At 37.5% G+C, this 21419-nt stretch overlaps 1 protein-coding gene across 1 annotated transcript; it reads left to right on the top strand.

The window, feature by feature from the left end:
- Positions 1–313: 313 nt before the first annotated feature.
- CDC45 (cell division cycle 45) lies at positions 314–20595 on the top strand. Its single transcript, XM_084648826.1, has 19 exons — positions 314–590; positions 3779–3838; positions 4206–4298; positions 4911–5048; positions 5769–5912; positions 6876–6931; positions 7568–7616; positions 8645–8706; positions 9168–9218; positions 10033–10152; positions 10635–10766; positions 11181–11279; positions 11809–11970; positions 12170–12308; positions 12757–12840; positions 14353–14471; positions 16243–16319; positions 17188–17254; positions 19260–20595. The coding sequence occupies exons 1-18, from the start codon at positions 540–542 to the stop codon at positions 17250–17252; spliced, it is 1701 nt and encodes a 566-aa protein (XP_084504952.1). The 5' UTR covers positions 314–539; the 3' UTR covers positions 17253–17254; positions 19260–20595.
- The last annotated feature ends 824 nt before the right edge of the window (positions 20596–21419 follow it).

Below are 21419 nucleotides of genomic sequence, written 5' to 3' on the forward strand. Positions count from 1 at the left end.
TTGACACTAGCAGCCATTGAGGCAGTCAAGAGACTTCCGCTGCGGCCATTTTGGGAAAGGGCGGAAGGCGGAACTTCACAGGTGTCAACATAGTTTTTTCTTTAAATAATTTATTTGCCGATTCACTCCTGAAACAGTTATATTTTTATATCCAGTGGTTTGTTTATAGCTTATATGGGGGGGGAGCTGATGGGGAAACTTGCCCATATCAAACATGGCGCTGTACACGGAGAAACAAAATGGCGGTTCCAGGAGGACTTCGTGCGGATTGGCCCATTGCCCGGTTCGGTGATCACCCTAATCGCAATGTGGTTGGTGGAGGGCTGAGACGATCGGAAAGATAGTCCAATCAGCACTGCAGAGATACAAAGTAGTAGAATTCTATTGGGTGGTGGCCAGGAAGCTGAGACCAATGGGAAAGGACGCGATTTGGCGCCTGCTTTGACTGTGGCGGAGAACGGAGCAGTCGCCCGTGCTGCAGCCATCCCGCCACTGTTCCCAGCTCCCTGTAGCGCGGCGGTAGCGGCCCGGTCTCGGCTATGTTCCTCTCCGACTTCCGCAAGGAGTTCTACGAGGTGATCGTGACCCAGGTGAGCGTTGTCCGGGCGGGGGAGGGTGAAGCCCGAACCGGGGGGGGCGCGCGCGCGCGCGCGCGAAACTTGAGCGGGGCCTGCTAACCCCTTGGCCATGAGGAGCCGGGCTCCAGTAGCCCCGGGGCTGGGCATGCCGAGCCTGTCTGTCTCCCCGCCTGGGGGCGCTTGGGGGGCGGTGAGCTCGCGAAGGGGGTGGAGGGGGGCGCCTGGCTAGATTGTGGAGGATCCCGCGGCTCCCTGGTGCTCCAGCCCCGCGCCTTCCTCCTCACAGCGCTTTGTCACGGCGCCCCTGGGGTGGGGATGGATCTTCGCTCCGCACGGGCCAGACAGGGCGGGACTGTGTCACCCAGGGAGCTGGGCATTGCCCTGCTGTCAGCTTCCTGGCCAAGATGTGGTACGCGCTGCCCCCCCACCCCACCCCTCCCCTCCCGGTGCTGGTTTCACACCGAACTCCACAGAGCTGGTCGCGTTTGCACTGAACATCTGGCTCCGCAGCTCTCGGTGGGGTAGTGGAGCAGGAGTCCCCAGCCGGGCACATGACAACTCAGAGTGTGCTTTGCTTTGTTGCCTGGGTTTCTTGTAGTGCCCCCGGAGCAGTCAGAGGCTCTAAAAGTGGCAGAACCAGCAACAAGGAGTTGGGATGTTTGGAGTTGGTGATATGCGCATCGCGATCTCGTGAAGACAAGGAGCTGTAGCTGTTACCTGGGTGTAGCTAGTTGAGATAAACCCCATGTGGGGAGTGTAAGATTGAACACAACTAGCTATATGGAGGTAAAAGCCTTGTGTCCACTAGGCTTTTATATTGAGTTTTACATCGAGTTAGCTGTCTTGATGTAAAAATACATCTTTGTTTTCAGTGAAGACATAGCCTACACTACAGGGTTAGCTCCATGTAAGCTGCCTTGCATTGACTTCGCTGTACAAATGTCTTCACTTAAATTTGGCTCCTGGCACTCACTGAAGTCAATGCTTCTCTATGCCAATTTCATAATACCACCTCCCTAAGTGTCAGGCATAGAGTCACAGTTGATGTAATTAGATCAATACAGTGTCACTGCGTTGCTTACATAGACCGTTATGGCCATCCCACAGAGCCCCACACTGACAATACAATACAATCGATACAAGCACTCCTGGTGATGATGCGCACCACTGATACAAGGAGCCAAGTGTGCACACACACAAGTGATTTTATAACTACAGTGGCTGTATGCCAACGTGAGTCACATAATTTTGTAATGTAGACATGGCCAAAGTCTGATTGCCCTGAGATATCTTCAGTGCTATAAAATGACACTAACTAGTTCATGTACATTAAGCACTGTCAAGGGTTATCCTTTTTGTTGTAGAATATCGTGTTACATTAAATTAGGATTAGAAATTACTTATTTGAAAGCTATGCTTGGATTGCAAAAAGTTTAAAGAATAATCTTGTAATAAAATTAATTTACAATGGTCATAAGATTACCAGCTTCTGACAAATGCTTAACATAATTTCAGACTAGTGAATGCTGAAAACATTGACATGTTAATCTTTACATTTTGAGATACAGATTTAAAGATACAGAAACAGATTTATTAACTGTCTGTGATAACAGAAGGATTCCAACTAGAAACTGGGAAGCTTTTTCACAGTGGAGACCTTTTTTTATGAGTTATTTAGAGCTTCTTGTTAAATCTTTCTTGCAAAAACATGATATTGCTAGAACTTTTTTGAAAATCACTGTAGCATTGGTTGCACAGACTTTTAATTCTATATTCCATCTCTGTTGGCCTTTATCTTGCAGTCAGCCTTCCATGATGATAGGTTTAGTGTAGATGGGCTTCCAGCGTTTTTAGTATCAGTTTGTCAAACTGATCAGAGTACGTCTAGATGAAAACATTACTAGGCAGCCTACATTAGTTCTCCCACCAGTGAAGCTGTGCTGGTGATTGTCCGACATTGGAAGAATTTAAGAAAACGTTCATTGTGGCCAACACTGAAAAGAACAGTGATGATGTTTGAACTAAACCGTGTTCATCTTGAATATTGTCTCAAGCCCTATTTATGCTACCAATTTCCCCAAGTACTGACACTCTAGTCAAGATCTTACTGAAAACTAGGGTTTCTTACACCATTGTGTGTGGATTATATATACATTACTTTAAATATGGATAAAAACTGTTCTAGGATTGAACGGTTTTGAACTTTCAAAAATTATGACCATGCCACATAGGCCAACCTAACCATGTTTCCTGAAATGGTTAACAGGAAGAGATCCTGGGCATGGGTTCATGATATGACAATTTTGTAGGAGAGACAAGGTCTTTGTGGTGTAACTTTTACCTTACTGTGAGGTGGACTACTTAAACCTTTTTGTGTTGCTCTGAAATTTAAAGGGACAGTGTCAGCTTGAAATTTAAAAAAAATATTTTTTTAAACAATTATGTTTCTGATAGAGCCTAGTTTAAGTGACTATTCTTGGAATTGGAAAAACTGGCTAAACACAAGAAAACTAAGTGTTGTGGGAAATGTCCTCACTTCTCTAACTGGTCTTAAATGTTAATTGTACTAGAAGGAGCAATGTTTTCACATGGATAATATGACTCTTCAAGCTGTTAGTGTTCCTTCAAAAATAGTCCTGATTTAGTTCCCAATGCTGCCATGATCTCTGTCCAGACAGACCCTCACTGATTGATTTAAAGGGGCTGTGTGCATGCATTTGCCTGCATAGAGCTCATTGCTAGATAAGCCTTTACTGAGCAACCCAGTACAATCAAACAAGACAAGATGACATGTTTGAACCAACATGTGTGCACAGGTTTGTTTACACTTTGCAATCTGTTGTGTGATTCTCGTAGGCTATGCTAACAGGCTAGATTAAGCAGAAAGAAATCTGTCTTTGGAGACATTAATATGAAACGTACCATGTGAAACAATTGTCAGATATGGGAGATCAACGGTAGATCCCTTTTTAAAAAATTAGTCTCCACTTGTTTAATTGAGTACCTTATATAAATAATGATAATATGATGCTCTCATCCGTACTTTATTTCTTTTGTATTGTTTGTTGCATTGAAAGATTTTAAATTTTGCTGGTGGAAAGCGATGCTTTTGAAAATGACCTAATATGTCTACGTTTCTATGCAATAGCAAGCCATATGAACTAATTAATATATTAATACTGTCTTCAATTTTTTTTCAGCGTGTTCTTCTTCTTGTTGCTTCAGATGTAGATGCATTATGTGCTTGTAAAATACTCCAAGTAAGTTTACGTTCATTATAATTATATACTACAACTGAAGGGGGGCTGAATGTGTGTGATGTGGGGGGGAGAATCACATTTAAAAGATTTATACAGGAATATGTAGAAAGAAAAGTGAAAGGGAAATTTTTATAAAATTAGTTCAGTTTTAAATGTTGTAATTTTTTATTTTCCTGACTATTTTACTAATATTTTTCCTAACATGATACTGAGACTTGATAATTCATACATAAATATCTATATAGACATATATTTTAGGATACTTTTAATGTACCTCTAAAGAGCAATAGGAGGACTTGGATGAGCCAGAGTTATAGTAGTTGCTGCTGTTCTTTCTCATTTGTTTAAAGCCTTGCTTTCTTTATAGGCTTTGTTTCAATGTGATCAAGTACAATATACACTAGTCCCGGTATCTGGGTGGCAAGAACTTGAAACTGCATTTCTTGAACATAAAGATCAGGTAAAAAAAGCATAGTGGGAGCTTTCTATGTGATCCTGCTATATAGTTGTAATTTTTAAGCACACTTTTTTTCTCAGCTGCGGATCTAAGTTTTAGGTTGAGATTTTAGTGGTTACCCAAATAACATTGATAAAGTTAGATGTACAAATCTTTGGCAAGTCCCCACGCCTTGTTCTGCTAATGTGCCATAATCCTGGTTTAGCAAATATTTCTGCTATTTTAGATATGGATCACTTCTAAAGAGAACTGCCAAATGCATCAAACAGTGTGGTGGTTTTATGAGGTGGGCCGAGATAACACAAGTAAACTGATTTCACTTTTGATCTATATAAACTAAATTTAAACCCTCTTCAACTGTGAAAAGTTAGATCATTAGCTCTTTTAGCAGTCTGCACACCCCAAAACCCCAGCACGTTATCCTTGTATGCAAAACTTGTTTCTGTTTTCTCTGAGGTGTTGTAGATTGGGAGTCTAATGTAAATGGGTACAAGACAAAATGCTTTGTAGGCAGAATAGTTTACAAAGCTTTATTTATTTGTTTGGGGCGGGTTGTTAGTGTGGTAAACAAACTATTGGCTAATTTAGGTACGATATGATGTTTTTCTTTCACAGTTCCAGTATTTTGTTCTTATAAACTGTGGTTCCAACGTTGACCTGCTGGAGATCCTGCAGCCTGAGGAAGATATGTTTTTCTTTATCTGTGACACCCACAGGCCTATCAATGTAGTGAATGTTTACAATGAGACACAGGTAAATCAAGCTGTTCAACAGAATACGCAATATCCTGTCCTGAGCTAGGTGACCTACCACTCTTCTATCCCTTTCAACATAGGTAACTTCTACAGTGCTAACAGGAAAGCAGAAAACAAATGAATAATAACTTGCAGTAGTAGTTTGTATGGTCAAAAGGGGGAAAATATGCTTTCCCCCAGGAAAAGTTTATACCTTGGGTGCCTGTGGTAGCTGTTATGAGATTCACAGAGATGAATGTAAGTTCTGTACCATTGAAGAGAACATATTACTGTTAGGTTGACTTCTTTTAGGATGTATAATTTATTATCTCAGTAACTAGTGATAACATCTTAAATGAAGAATGCTGACATTTTGTTTATAGTCTAAAATTACTTGGCGATGTTCCTTAACAGATATGATTTGTTTTTACATTGAAAATCATTATAATTCCAGTTTGTTTTGCAGTGCTACACTTACCCTGTGTTGATACAGAAGAATAAACATCTTTATCTTAAGTCATATGGATACAGTGCCATTGTTCTAGCCTGTGTAAATAGATTAATCACCTAATTCTAATAGAGTAACATTTTGATGTTCTAGTATGAGTAGATCAAAGCAAGAGTGACTGGATTAGTCTGTTATACTAAAAGGGACAAGTGATGTACATTTGTGGGTTGAACAATTATTTCAGTTGTTAAAATGAGCTATTTTATTTAAAATACACTTTGTTGTTGTTAGATTAAGCTGTTGGTGAAGCAGGATGATGACCTTGAAATTCCTGCCTATGATGATATCTTCAGAGATGAAGAGGAGGATGAAGATGACTCTGGGAATGAAAGTGATGGATCAGAGCCTTCAGGGAAGCGCAAACGATTTGAAGAGGTGTTTTTCTTAAAACTTTGTTGTGAAAAGGGGGAAAAAATCATACCCATATCCTGTTGTAGTTCAGCAAATATGATCACGCCATTTAGGTTTTAGGGGCAAATGAAGCCTATACAAAAGTCATTGCTCCATTAGAAGATCAAAAGGCCTAGACACAAGTTTAAAAAATAAAAAAGTTGAAAGGATACTCTAGCATATCTCCAGACAAAAAACTTTAATGTGAAGTTCAGGTTTAGAGTATATCTCAATAATTTAAGGATAAAAATCTTTACAAAAACTTCATAGTTAAACAAATATAAGTTTAAAAAACAGGACATTTAGAGTTAATATTAAACTCTCAAGAATCCAAACATTTGAATATATAGAAATTCATATATTGGATAAATTATTTTTAATTTTGCCCTTGTAACAATGCCCTAAGAAAAGTTTAAAAAAAACCCAAAACCTCAGACTACCGCATCCCTTAATGTGGGAGGGTTGTTTTTTTGTTTGGTTCTTTTTTTTTTAAACCTTAGGACCTCAAAACTCAACACACATGCTTTACTGTTAATTGCTCAGTGAGGGTTCTGTCTTTCACCACCTTTATGGTCAGGGTGATGGACTCTTGATCAGACAATATCTCTAAAGCACCTTCATGGGGCCAGGTCATGTGAAAAGGTGAGGGCACTTGGCACCTTGCAGGATCTGGTCCTTAATTCCAAATGCCAGCCGGTTTTCAAAATATCATTTAAAACCTTCCAGCTTACAAAATTATAATATAAATAACAATATAGAAGGGTGTCATTTTTTTAATCTTGTTTCTGTGGAAATGTTTGGAAAATACTTCTTGTCCTATTAGGTTTACTAAATGTTTATTTTGACAAAGCCTAAGTTGTGGGCCTAAACTGACTGGATTGTCACTTACCTTTGAGTAATTCTTTTCCTTGACCATCTTATGTTTTGGAATCTTAAACCTGTCTGCAGGATATTATGGAAAGAACAATGAAAAGAAGACAGAGGAGAGAGTGGGAGGCACATAGGTATGTGTTAGTACTCTTGATGTTGCTTATACCTTTCTTCTCCTGTCCCTCCCCTTTTGGTAGTAATCTTCACATTGAGACCACAAAAGTCTATTCTTTACTGCTAGACCTGCAATATTGCTGCAGTTCACATTTCATTCAGATATTGGACGGTAAAAGTTGTGTAAGTCATATCTAGCAAGTCATCTTGCTATTTTGTAGTATAGCTGTAGGTTTATTTTATTAAAAATTTAATAATTTGTAAACTTGCACACCACTGAGTGCAATGGTTGGCCATTAACTGATTGTATGTACTCTTTATTTCATCTATCATATAATAGAATCCTGCCCTGATTTGCTCCCTGTGCAATCCTATGTATAAGTTGCTAATCAGGGAAAAATTTGGAAGACGGAATTTGATAAGATTGCTTTTAAAATAGAAGCTACATTGCAGTCTCCTAAATTTCAATGTTACTAACGCGTAACTCTCTTACCAAAAAAAAAAAAAAAAAAGCTTGGTTTAGCCTCTGAGTTTGATTTCATATTTGCAATATACTAATTTTAAAACAATGTAAGTGCTACTCTACTTTACTTCTTTATGTAAGGAACTTGAAGCAAATCTTGCTATTTAACCAAACACTTTTTTCCGCCTTTTAGACGAGAAATTCTCTTTGATTATGAGCAATATGAATACCATGGGACCTCGGTAAGTATCAAGTGCTGCTTGCCGTAAATGCTAAACTACCACAAAGAAAGTGTCCTCCTGCAACAGGAATATCTCCAATATGTTGTACAAAGTTCTTTGACTTATTTATCCTGCATTAATTTGTTGTTGTGTTATGTTCCATTGATTTACTGCAAGGTGTAACAAATAGTATCTATGGCATATTTTCCTACCTATGCATTTATTAATCAGTTCTGAGTTCTGGGATTTCTGAAGTACGCTTTGGCATTTATAGATGTAAACCAGAAACTCTGTGGCACAGCCATCAGTGCCACTGCTTGCCAATAGTGGGTTTCCATGAGTTCCCATCTTTACACCACTAGTGAGTGTCACCTTACTGCATAACAATCTTAATGTTAAAATACAAAAATTGCATCCCAAAGTGCTTCACAAATTATATGTATAGCGGTGAAGTGCAGCCACCTTTGAGTTGGGAGCCAGCAACCCAACTGATGCATAGCATGCCGCACAATAGAGAAGAATGGGAAATTTTGGCTGACAACAGGTCAAAGAAATCCCTAATATTAAGCTTACTTTTGTATGGAATCTTTAATGTTCATTTTAAAAAAAAAAACAACATACAGGGCCACCTCCTTTATTTGAAGGTCTAATCTGAAATACCCACACATGCATGGAACTGTTTATTTTTCAGAAAGAGAAATAAGGGTTGATATGACCTTGCTTGGATTTATTCCTATTTCCAAAGAAAGTAGGTATTTCAAACCCAAAGTTTAGATTACTGAGCTGTTTCTTCTCATAACTAGCATATTATCTATCAAATTATTTTAAATCTTGTTGTTAAATGCAATTTATATATAAACGTAGAAGGATAATTGAGTTATGAAAGGCACTTTTTGCCCCTCTTCCCAGTTCAGATTCGAACCTGTCTGTCCTGCAGAAGCTCTGCTACTAAGCTGGTGCACGAGATATTTTTCAAAAGTGTTCTGTTATTTTTTTTTCTAATTGTCAGATTTGTTATGGCAATTCATCAGTCCTCTTTTCTCTTGTAGTCTGCCATGGTGATGTTTGACTTGGCATGGATAATGTCTAAAGACTTGAATGACATGTTGTGGTATGTAGTCCAGTTGTGGTTTCAACGTTCATTATTTATAGTAATAGTACCGGCTAATTCCATAGCAAAATGAGGCAATAGTGTACAAAAATCCTCAATAGTATTTATATCTAATGTGCGTGCGTGACTTTTTAATTTTATATTGGGGAAAAATATTATCTTAAGCTTGGAGAAAGGTACCTCCGCTACAAACTGAGCTGTTGTATTTCAGAAATTTGCTGTGTGGGGCCATGAAATTATTTCTGTGGCTATGTATGTAAAGTATCTTGTCATGTAAAAATACAGCTGCTTTCTCATGTGAACATGTTCTGTGATTAATTTAGTTCAGAAGTGTTTGTATACCTGCTGCACACAGTCGTAGATGTCTGTTTTTCTTATATTTACAGTCTTAACCTTTCTACATTGCACTAGATTCTTGTCCTACCTGACTTTTTTTTCCTTCCCCAACCCCGTTTTTTTAGGTGGGCTATTGTTGGGCTTACAGACCAGTGGGTTCAAGATAAAATCACACAGTAAGCAAGCTGTTCATCTATTCTTATTTAATAGCTAATATGCATCAGGGAATCTGCATGTTAATGTACGCAGCAATACATGAGTCAGGCTATTGTGTTAGTGAGTGAATGTGGTGTACGTATTATTCAAACAAATTGCATTTTTAATTGAAAAAAACAAACAACAGAAAAAATTTCTAATGGACTTTATTTTCTTCCAGATTATTCATTTTATAAAATGATCCTTGCTAATACTCCGTAGAAAAGCAGTGCTTAATTATGGCTAATGTAAAGATGTCTGTTTTACAGTAGCTTCATTAAGGGAAAAATCTCAGTATAGCCTATATTTTTAAAAATTCTGTTGCTTGTTTCACTTTTTAAAAGCTTGAAACATTTTTCTCTAATTCATCTTTTTTTTCCCCCCTTTTTTTAAGACATAGTGGCTATCGAGAGATAAATCTATCAGTTTCTGTATCTTGCATTGTACAAAATTTTGATATGTATGATAGATTCCAGTTTGTGTATTCTGCTCTCCCTACACCTACCTACATTAATCTCTCTCTTGTGAGGTTGAGGGTAAATTTAGTAACTACTTTCATTTTTGTATGTGTTACTACTGCAATAAAATATATTAGTTTTGATTTACTTTGTATACTACCAAGTGGGGTAGGAGGGAGAGCTGATGGCTAGGCAGTGCCAAATTTAAAAAAAAAATAGGTTTTCATAGTAAGGTTTCATTTTTGTGAAAGGTGTAAGCCTTAGGAAAGAATTTTGTAGTCAACAAGAATACAAGTACCAAGGGAAAGAGAAACTAAATTTTTTTTTTCTTTTAAAGAATGAAGTATGTGACAGATATTGGAACTTTACAGCGTCATGTGTCCCGGCATAACCACCGCAATGAAGATGACGAGAACTCCCTTTCTATTGATTGCATGAGAATAGCATTTGAGTATGAGTATCCTTATGTCTGATCTATAAATATTAAGGGGTTAAAAAAACCACCCTGATTTGACAGACTGAAGACCTAATCTAGGAAAAGGAAGTTTATAAGGTTCCCTATGAGCTAGGAATTGAATTGGAAGAAACAGATATTTGAATGACTTACTGCAGGTGAATCTCTGTTCCAATATTTGAGCATAACTCCAGCAACACAATCTAACCTTCCAGAACTACGGAACTGGAGTACACATGCAAACCCAGGAAAAATAGAAGAGGGGAAAATGACAGCTACATCAGTTAGTCTTCACTGTGATGATGCTCTTATGCACATCTGGAAATCTTTATTCCAGTGAGGTGCAGTTAATGTAGATTTAAATAGTGTGGTGAGGGTGGGGAAGGAATAGTAATAAACAATTGTAAAGTTCATTACTAATTTGTAAATGTGAATATATATGCTCTAAACTACTATTTTTCCCTAATTCCTGTTAATGTCCTCAGTCTGCGCCTGGCTCTTTATCAACATTGGTCCCTATTTGAAAGCCTCTGTAACACTTGTTATACTTCTGCCAGTCTCAAACTTTGGTCTGTACAAGGACAGAAGAGGCTTCAGGAGTTTTTTGCTGACATGGGGTGAGTTATAAAGATTCGTCGGGAAAAGGAGACACTACATTGTACTTTTCAATAAGGAAGCATATGAAAAATATTCAGGATATAACATAGTAAAGATTAGAATTTTGAGGTGGGCACTTATATTAAATATGGAAATATTGTTATGGGCACATAGTAGATTGCCCTTCCACTGCATTAATTCTGCTCTGCTGACACTACTGTACTCATTAGTTTTAAGATATGTGCTTTTATTGGACAGTAGATATATGAAGTGACTCTTGCACATCTGCTTATCAGTGTTTCAGGTAGATGAATATGAAGCTGTAAATTAGAATTATCCTGTTGAATGCATTCACTTATAGGGCAATCTCCTTTCCATTAGATGAAGACATGTTTAACTGCATGTTTAAAAAATGACCTGTTCCCATTTTGTAGTTTGCCCTTGAAGCAGGTGAAACAAAAGTTTAATTCCATGGACATTTCCTTAAAGGAGAACCTGCAGGAAATGATTGAAGAATCTGCCAGCAAGTTTGGGTAAAATCCTATTTCTGTTAATTAAATTTCTGTTAACTACTATAGTGTATTAGAAATATTACAAAGCTTCACAACACCCATATATATTAGATTATCATACTGATTGTACAGACTGGTAAACTGAGGCAGAGAAGCTGAGGATCTGACTTTACAAGATGCTTAGGCCCCTTACTTCATTTGACCAATTTATAGAAGCTCAGCATCTCTCAGAATTGGGCTTTGAGAGACTTCCTGATGCTGCCACATCAGGCATAAACCCAGAACTTCTGACTCCTAGTGCTGTGCTCTAACTATTAACATGCAGTTTAGTAATTTTACTAGCAGTTAAAGAGGATGTCACAACTTGTTTAAAAAGACATAACAGTAATGCTAGATAGGAATAAGACTAGTCAGAAAAGTTAATGTGAGATTTACCCTTGTGCTTCTAATTCCAAACTTCTTAATGGGTGGCAATAACTGTTAATAGTATCATATAGATTATAAGAAGTGTGTCATAACTTCTCTCCATTGATTTGGTCCACTTTTACAGAATGAAAAACTTAAGAGTACAGACCTTCAGCATTCACTTTGGTTTTAAGAACAAGTTCTTAGCAAGTGACATAGTCTATGCAACAGCTTCTCTAATGGAGAATATAGAGAAAGATGAACCTGGAACTGATAATTTTATCAAGGCGTTGGACAGTCTTTCCAGGTATTGTGCATATGCTCTCTCCCCTCTCACAATTTTGTTTTCTTAACATGGTTTTATAACTAATGATTAAGTTGATGAAAATGCTTCTCTCAGAAGATTCAAAGCAAATATCCTTATGATTAGTATTTAGAAATAACTCCATTTAACAAGAATTTTCTTTTTATGTGAAAGTATTTCTCTTCTCCTTGTTCCATTATAGGAGTAACCTGGACAAACTGCATCAAGGGCTGGAACTCGCCAAAAAACAACTACGTGCCATTCAGCAGACTGTAGCCAGCTGTATTTGCACCAATCTTGTAATCTCTCAGGGGCCTTTTCTCTATTGCTATCTAATGGAGGTCAGAATTATGTACTTGTTCCTCCTCATTTGACTTCCTATACTGTAACTGTCATCATTGGTATGTCAAGTAGATATGAAAGCTTGATCAGAAAGCCTGGAAGAGCTTAGCTTTCTGTATTGCACTGATTTCAAATCAGCCTATATTGACACCCTTTCTCCCCCGATTTTCCCCATTTTAAGAATCAGTCTTGTCATGGTACTAGATTTGATATTCAAGTCAGCAAGGCGATCAATCCTTCTGGAGTTTTGCCTTGTAAAAATTAAGGCAGGTTCCTTAGGGTTTTTTATATGCAAATGAAGAGCACTTTTTAAGTAGAAACAATTTATTATTTTTTTTTTGGTTTGGTTTGGTTTTTTTGTTTTAAACTGCCGTTCACCCTAAATGAGCTAAGGATGTTACTACCTCCTCTTTAGGTATAACTGAGTTAACTTTTTTCTTTTCCCAGGGCACTCCAGATGTGAAACTGTTCTCCAAACCAGTATCTCTGTGCCTGCTCAGTAAATATTTACTCAAGTCTTTTGTTTTCTCTGTAAGTAAATCAAAGGCTTACAACTGGCTAACTATTGCTCTGAATACATAGTTATAATTCTTCAGTGGATTATTTGAGAAATGGATCACTGGATAAAGTATATACAAGTTACTTTTTCAGCTAAATGAACGGTTAGGTACTATGGCACCAATGTACAAATGATGCAGTGTGGAAGATTCCAGTTTGCAGACCTGCTTAACACTGGAGAGAGCTTCCATTTGAGATGCTGACATCCAAAAACAGGGAGATCATAGTAATTAAATTTAAAATTGTTATACCTTTTGTAACAAACTTACTGTGGCAGAGAAATTAGCTTAAGTTTGTAACACTGAATACAATAGAAAATGCAGAATTCGTTAAGTTATCTAAACACCTGGAACATTTTAATTTGTTTCTGTAAATATATATTTAAAACAGTAAACCTCTATTCCCAACAAACCAAATTGAATTTTAAGCAGTATTTACTAAAATGGTCATCTTTTAAACTATATAAAAGTAGTACTCAATTCAGCTAAAACACAGGGCTTAGTATTAGATTAACATATCACCCAGTCAGTGAACATTCTTCTACTGTACAAATAACATTATCGTGAGCAATCTTCACTATGTTCATATGTTACTTCTCTTCTGAAAATTAGACTAAGGTCCCTACCCTCCCATGAGTTCCATGTGGGCTGACACTTCTATGGAGCTAGTTGCAGGACTGGAGCTTTAATACAAAGCTCTTTTCCTAAGGGGTTGTCTTTCTAATTTCTTTAGGTCCCTAGCTGTCAACCAAGGTGACTGTTATGCCCAGAGTTATCAGTGCGACAGGATGGCAATCTCAAAGTTAGCTGCAAAAGAATTATGTCTAGGCATTTATGCCACGCTGAACACTTGACTTACTGGAATAGACATTCCTGCAAAATCCTTAAATCACTCCCTGACTTTGAAGAGCTTATTTAAAGATGGGAAGGTTATCAAAGTGCTAACCTGATAAAAGCGGCAGTTTTATCTTTGATAAATACAGATCAGATAACTTTCCCAGGAGCTCTCTACTACTACAGACCTGTGGAAGGGTGAAGGAATACTACACTAATGAGGAAGGGAATGTATTTAGTGGAGTCGAACTTACATTTCAAGCTTAGTTTCTCTTGTATTATTAGAAAATTGTGCAAAATTTTTCACTTATGCACAGCACACGTTTTACATACCAAGGTGACAATGCATGGGCTAATGAAAAAAGGCAGCATTCTTCCTTACTGGAAAGGATGTCCATAGCTTCATATCTGATCCATGTTAAAATTGAATGTAGGATTGAAAGAGGATTGAATTTTCTTTAGGTCACTTACTACTATGCCTAAAGTCACTAGACTTGTGACAGGGAGATCAAATAAAGAAACCACTCTGTTTGTCTGGACTAGAGTTGACATTTTAAGTCAACATCTTTAGTAATACTTGGCATGCAGAACTGAAGCTTGATTGTATCATCTTTGAGCTCTTTGTCTATCTGAGGGACTTTCTGTCTTCCAGACAAAAAACAAGCGCTGTAAGCTGCTGCCACTGATAGTAGCAGCGCCGATGGATATTGAACAGGGTACAGTGAGCATGGTGGGAATTCCTCCAGAGACGGAAAGCTCCGACAAAAAGAAGTGAGGGTGTTTTTTGTTTAGTATCCTATCTAAATGACATCAATAGATTTATATCAGGAAAGAGGCTAAGCTTAACTAAGATATATTTTTGATGCCAAATTTTTTGATCCCAATGTTTTAATGATCAATTGTATGCGTTTTAAGTATTTTGCTATGGGTATTTAGCTGTGACAGTGAAGTGCCTTTCACAGACCTGAGGAAGAGCTCTCTATAGCGCAAAAGCTTGTCTCTCTCACCAACAGAAGTTGGTCCAATAAAAGATATTCCCTCACCCACCTTGTCTCTTGCTATGGATATGAAATATAGGCACACATTTCCCCAATTCCTCCTCCTCTTTTTTTTTCTGATTGGTTTGTTCATTTACCTTTGAACAATAAATATCTTTTCAGTAATGTTTAAATGTAATAATCCCAACTATCCATATAAAGTGATGAGGTCTAAATTAGCTGTTACCACTCAAGACCGAGATCTTGGAGTCATTGTGGCTCGTTTTCTGAAAACATCCTCTCAATGTGCAGTGGCAATCAAAAAAGCTAACAGAATGCTGGGAATCATTAAGAAAGGGATAGATAATAAGACAGAAAATATCATATTGCCTCTATATAAATCCATGGTATGCCCACATCTTGAATACTGCATGCAGATGTGGTCGCCCCATCTCAAAAAAGATATAGTGGCATTGGAAAAGGTACAGAAAAGGGCAACAAAAATGATTAGGGGTATGGAACAGCTTCCTTACGAGGAGAGATTAATAAGACTGGGACTTTTCAGCTTGGAAAAGAGACGACTAAGGAGGGATATGACAGAGGTCTATAAAATCATGACTGGCGTGGAGAAAGTAAATAAGTGTTTACTCCTTCTCATAACACAAGAACTAGGGATTGCGAAATGAAATTAATAGGCAGCAGGTTTAAAACAAACAAATGGTATTTCTTCACACAACGCACAGTTAACCTGTGGAACTCTGCCAGAGGATGTTGTGAAGGCCAAGACACTAACAGGTTCAAAAAAGAACTAGATAAATTCATGGAGGATAGGTCCATCAATGGCTATTAGCCAGGATGGGCAGTAATGGTGTCCCTAACCTCTGCCAGAAACCAGGAATGGGCAACAGGGGATAGATCACTTGATGATTACCTCTTCTGTTCATTCCCTCAGAAGCAGCTGGCATTGGCCACTGTTGGAAGACAGGATAACTGGACTAGAAGGACCTAGTATGACCTAGTCTGACCCAGTATGGCCGTTCTTATTAATATTTGTCACACTGCTAAAAAATAAAAATAGTGGTCATTTTTTGTGGCTATACTTTTTGTGTAGGTCCTGACTTTTTTTCATTGTGCTTGTAAATCATGTTCAGGCTGCTCAGTCACAGGGCTATTTGCGGATCCTTTTTTTAAAATTGCTGTCACGGGCAATAGAATTATATCCTGCTAAAGCTCAGTGTTTGCATGGGAGGATTTGTTATATTCATATGGAAGGAGTTTTAATCTTGACTACTTTAGAGGTTTGCCCCTAATTTAAATTTTTAATCCGCTTCCTGGGAGACAAAGCAGGTGTTTGGCCACAGTGACTAATTGGAGCCCATGCACTCTGGCCTGTTGTGACTGCATGCTTGTAGGATATAATGTGCCTGGTCCAGGAAGAATAGGGTGGAAAGGGAAGGATATTTTGTCATCTCTATAACATTTGGAGTGTTAGAAAAATGAATAAGTGTGCTGCTAATTTAATGAGGTGATATTCCTAATATGTGGGTTTTTTTTTTTAAAAAAAGCTTTTTTGGGAGAGCATTTGAAAAAGCTGCAGAAAGCACCAATTCTAGGACTTTACATAACCACTTTGACATGTCTAGTAAGTAACTTTTTATCTTTCCATAGCCACATGTTGCACTTGACAGGCAAATCCTTTAGGGGTCAGTGTTTCTATTGTTTTAGACAGGAGACTCCCTAAATGATTACTGCCATTCTACAAACAGGCAGTTCTTGTAATTTTAATATATACATAAATGATGAGCATCTATCTGGTGTGCTTCACAAGCAGTCTGTAATATAACACAATCCAGATTTTAGTAGCGGGGCACTTTTTCAGTTGGCGTCTTGGTACACTGAAAGTATAAAAACTGCTAGCTGTAAGCGAGCAAAGCTCTTCATCATTATTGAAAAAGTTGAAATATATTTTGCCTGGAATGACAATTTTTACCTGAAATGACTTGGAGCTCTCAAATGTAACCATAAACAGGTATAGTTATGTGCTAGTTATGATGTAGGCTTATCTGCATTAACATTTGTTTTGAAATACATTGGGTACAGCCATTTGAAAGGGACATCAGCACAAAAAGACTTCACACCTCCTTTTTTTATCTAACAGAAAAAGGAAAAGTATTCTGGAAGGGTTTGTCTGTGTCTTTGCAAAGAAGGCAAAATTTAAACTCTGAAAATTATGATGTGGGTATTTGCTCTGCAACATCTAATGTAAACCTAGAATCTGTCAAGCCCACTGAATTAAAAATGGAGACCATATTTAAAGGGTGAAAATCTGGAATTCTTAATTTGCTCAGATCTCCCTTTTAACAGCACAGTAAACCTACATACTACTATATTACCCAGACTTCAAAAAACCTAGAGAAATAATTTGATTAAAAATACTAGTACATAATCCCAGTCTGAGACTTGATATGTCTGCAGTTGTCTCCTATACTAATAATCTTTCATTATTTTAGTAATTGAACTGAAAATGGAAGATCGGAGCAAATTTCTGGATGCACTTATTTCTCTCTTGTCCTAATGGTAAGTGTGTGTGAAAGGAGAATTAATTCTTGAACATGGTTTATTGGTAGGATGTTCTCAGATGATGCAGCAAATTTTAGTGGAAGTATAAATTGTAGATAAGATACAATTTCAAACAAAGCCAACTTATTTTCCTTTCAAGTCTGGGGTCTATTTACCCTTAAAAAGATACTATAAATTGAAACTTGCCATGGAATGCAGGGGTCAGAAATAGTACTTCTTAAAATTTATTTAGTTGTGTTTTTAAATTGTACAAGTCCAAATGAATGAATGATTTTAGTTTAGACCTGTTGTTTTTAAAAGTTATTTTGTACTTACTATAGTCTAACTGCTTTTACACATGTATGTGAAGTGCCTTAAAACACACACAATAGGTTGCTCTGTCAGATAAATAATATGCCTTCTGAAAACATTAACAAATCAGTTTTAATCCAGAAGGAACACACAAGCTGTATGTGTGTTTATTTTGTACATAGTAGCAATATTTCCCCAAAAGACTAACTTAAGCTCTTCCCATCTGTTAAATAGCATTTTATCTTTCATTAGTTTATTTTGTGGATTTTTTTTGTTTTAAACTAAGAAAGTGAACAGACTGTTTAAGTTTTGAAACACTGACAGAAGCCAGGATATTCAAAATGAAGGTTAATACTCTGTCCTTGACTCATACTTTTTAAAAATTCTCTTTAATCATCACAGCAGCTTTGAGTTCAAGACAGAATCTTGGCCCTAACAGTGAATTTCCTGGCTTTGAAAGTTTGTGTAACCTTATTTATTATTTAAACAAAGTTTGCATTTATTGTGGCCTGTATCCATGATATTTAGGTGGTTGTCTAGAACAAAGTTGGGACAATTTAATACTTCACAGGGGGTCATTATGAAGCTGTTGTCTAGCAGTCTTTTTAATATACCAAAATAAGATAGGATATTTGTAAATAAACAACATACTCATTTCATATTTTTTAAATAATCACCTAAGAAGTCTGCCCTGTAGCTCTCTCTGCACTAGCAATCTGTATTTCATTCCATTGTTGTTTTTGTTTCAGTTTAGACAGATAATGTCCATTTTAGTTTTCAGTTAAGGCCGGGCCTACACTGTTACATTTTCTGTCTCCTGAATCTAGCTTTCAGGAACTTGCCTTTAACCATTCTGGGTAACGTTGTGACAGCTGGTATGGCTGGGGCAAACCTAAACCCTTGCTCTCCCTTGTAATCTTTTTTGGTAATGCTTTCTCCCCGTCCATATTGGCCTCTACTGGACAGTGCAACAGTGTTAGCCGCAAAACAGTTGAAAATCAGTTGTTGAATTGTTTCGAGGCAGGCCAAATTTAATAGTGAATTGTTGCTACCTCTACTTTTTGAACAGCCACAATTCTTCAGTATTCTGAGCCCCCTTTATAAGAGTTTTCTGTGTTCCTTTGTACTGGTGTGAGTCTAACCTTCTTGAGATAAATTTTATTAGGTGTGCTAAGTGGTTTTGGAATACACATTTGGAAGTATGTTGTTAGCTGGATCTCTAGAAGTGTTTAAAAAGGACCTTGGAAAACTTTAACACCAAGAATTGATCCTTATTACACAACTGTGAGGTAACCAAGTATTATCCCCATTTTATATATGTGGAAACTGAGGCACGAAGTTAAGACTTGTCCAAGGTGTTAGTGACAGGAAGGGTCATTCATTGTCAGGAAGGACTTCTGGGTTTTATTCACACATCTGTCAGCCTGAGTGTCCTTCAACAAGTACCAGAAGCACTAATAATTTCCTACTTGTTCAAAACTTTGGACCAGCAGGTTACCAGCTGCTGTTGGGGACCTGTAAGGCAGAGTGACCAATTGCTGGCCTCCCAGACTGCTTTTCCTGCCCTGCTGCACTTTGCAGACAGGCAAAAAATATCACTGAAGTCCCAAATGTTGTTTTCATTCATGGTGTTGCAATTGTGATGCTCCATCTTGCTGTCCTTCACGACCTACTGCAATAGGCGTGGACTTAAATCTTCTTTCTCTCATAGGCAGACAGAAGAATGTCGCCCTTGGCATGTGGTTGCTGAGCACTCTCTTTGTAAAGACCCTAGCCTCTTGATCTAGGAACTAGTTGGACCCCACTGGTCCAGATCGGCATACGAGTAGGAGCAGAAAGACTACCTGTAAACTGCGTTTCTATGACCAAGCATTTGACAATCTGGAACTCTCCTATGCCTTTCTGTGTTGATACAGATAATAAGTTTAGGCTTTTCTAAAAATTCACATTCTACAGAACTACTGTTGTTCAATTGACCTTTTTTCCTAAGTGCCTTTTTAAAAGCTAAGGAAGTATTCATCTGAATAAAATGTATATAGAGGGAGTTTAGTTTCGTGGGGAGAAAAAATCTTGCATCCAGGAATTGGTCTCTGCCTAGCAATTTCGAGTAGCAAACGAAAATCTATTGGTCCAGATTGTTAAATGCTTGTTGCAGAAACCTGATTTGCAAGCATGGGAAAAACTCCCTTTTGAATTTCTAGGCTATACCACTCTGAAATCAACTCCTAATACATGTCACCAGAAGTAGCTCTGTATAGTTTTAATTTCTAAAAATAGCTGTCCTGTGAGGCATGGATTTAATATTGTAGGTCTCTTAAAATCCAAATACTGATCAACCACAAGTACTGAAAGAGAACCTGTACAAGCAGTATAGAACGATTGTTCTTTGACAGCATTCCTGTTAATAGCATCTCCTAAAGTGGCAATTCCTGTATCAACACCATGTCCTTAGCCAGTCACTTTGATACTGCAGTATCACTTGTAAAGTGGCTTTTGGAGTGGCTGTGCTATTATGCATGGACTATAGTATTTTAGATATGGACAAGTTAGATCAAACCCATCCCCCTGTCAAGGCAGGATCTGATTTCTCAAATAGGGAAGGTTTCAGTTCTCCTATAGAACTGATGCTGCACTTGATCTTAGTCACACAAAATGGTTGTCAAATCAACTAAACTCCCCCTTTTGCAGTCCTCAACAGTGTATTGTTACTTTAATTTCTAAGCAGCGAATGGATTGTGAAGATATGAACAGTGTCTCATGATGTCCCATATATTCAGATCATCTGATATAGTCCTGAATAAAACTCCAAACTCTTGTTTTACAAAAAGTACCACTTTATTAGATGTATTCTGTGTGTTTCCGTGTTGTGTTTAGGTTATTGTACATTTTTTAAAAGGGTGAGTTTTTTTCCCCCTTTTGCAGTGTCTGCCTGGATTCCTTACACATGTAATTTTATTTGTCTTTGTGTATTATATTGACTCTGTAAATGTTTTCTTACCTCGATTTTACCATATGTTGTATAGATTTTATATAGATTAATTTTAAACTAATGGGATTTTAAATGTAGCCAATGCAAAATGTACCCAATACAAAATTTTTATTGTATATTTCTGCTCAAATAAAATAACTCTTGTTATTTTATTCAGTAGTCTTGTTTGGTCAATATGATCCATGTGCCAAATTGTAATAGAGCACTTGACTGCATAACATCAAATGCACCTTTTTTCTCTTGCATATTTTAATAGGTTACACTGTGCCATGAATATAGTGTTTCCCTTTCCCTCACCGCCCCCCCCCCAGCATACTTCAGGTGATGCCTGTGATGTAATGCAGTGCTTAACAGTATACAGTCACTTCATTAACCAGTTAATTTTTACAGTACCTCTGAAGTAGATATCCTCACTTGAAGCATGGGGAAACTGAAACACACAGAGGTTGTGACTTGTTGCTATGTAAATCAGTATTGGAGCCAAGATTAGAACACTGAATTCTTGGATCCTAGTGTTATGCTTTAGCCACTGGACCATATCTCTTGGTATTTATAATGCATTTTGAAGATGAAAGGCACTAAATGTTATCATAACTGATTGCCAAAAACTATGTTAAATTTGAGAATTTATTAACCCAAGTTTAAATTATTGTCACAGTACTTATAATTCAGCAGTTGTAATTCTGGTCTCAGATATACAATATCAAGCTCTTACAGCGCTTTTTCATTTGAAGGTCTCAAAACAATTTACAAAGGAAGTCCATATCATTATCCCCATTTGATGGGGATGCTGAGGCACAGGGAGTATGTTGTATTACGGTGTCTGGGATTAGTTTTAATGCCTTACTATATATGCACGATATCTGACACAATGACAAAAAA

The sequence above is a fragment of the Lepidochelys olivacea genome (assembly GCF_965140295.1).
Source record: "Lepidochelys olivacea isolate rLepOli2 genome assembly, chromosome: 15".
Taxonomy (NCBI): domain Eukaryota; kingdom Metazoa; phylum Chordata; order Testudines; family Cheloniidae; genus Lepidochelys; species Lepidochelys olivacea.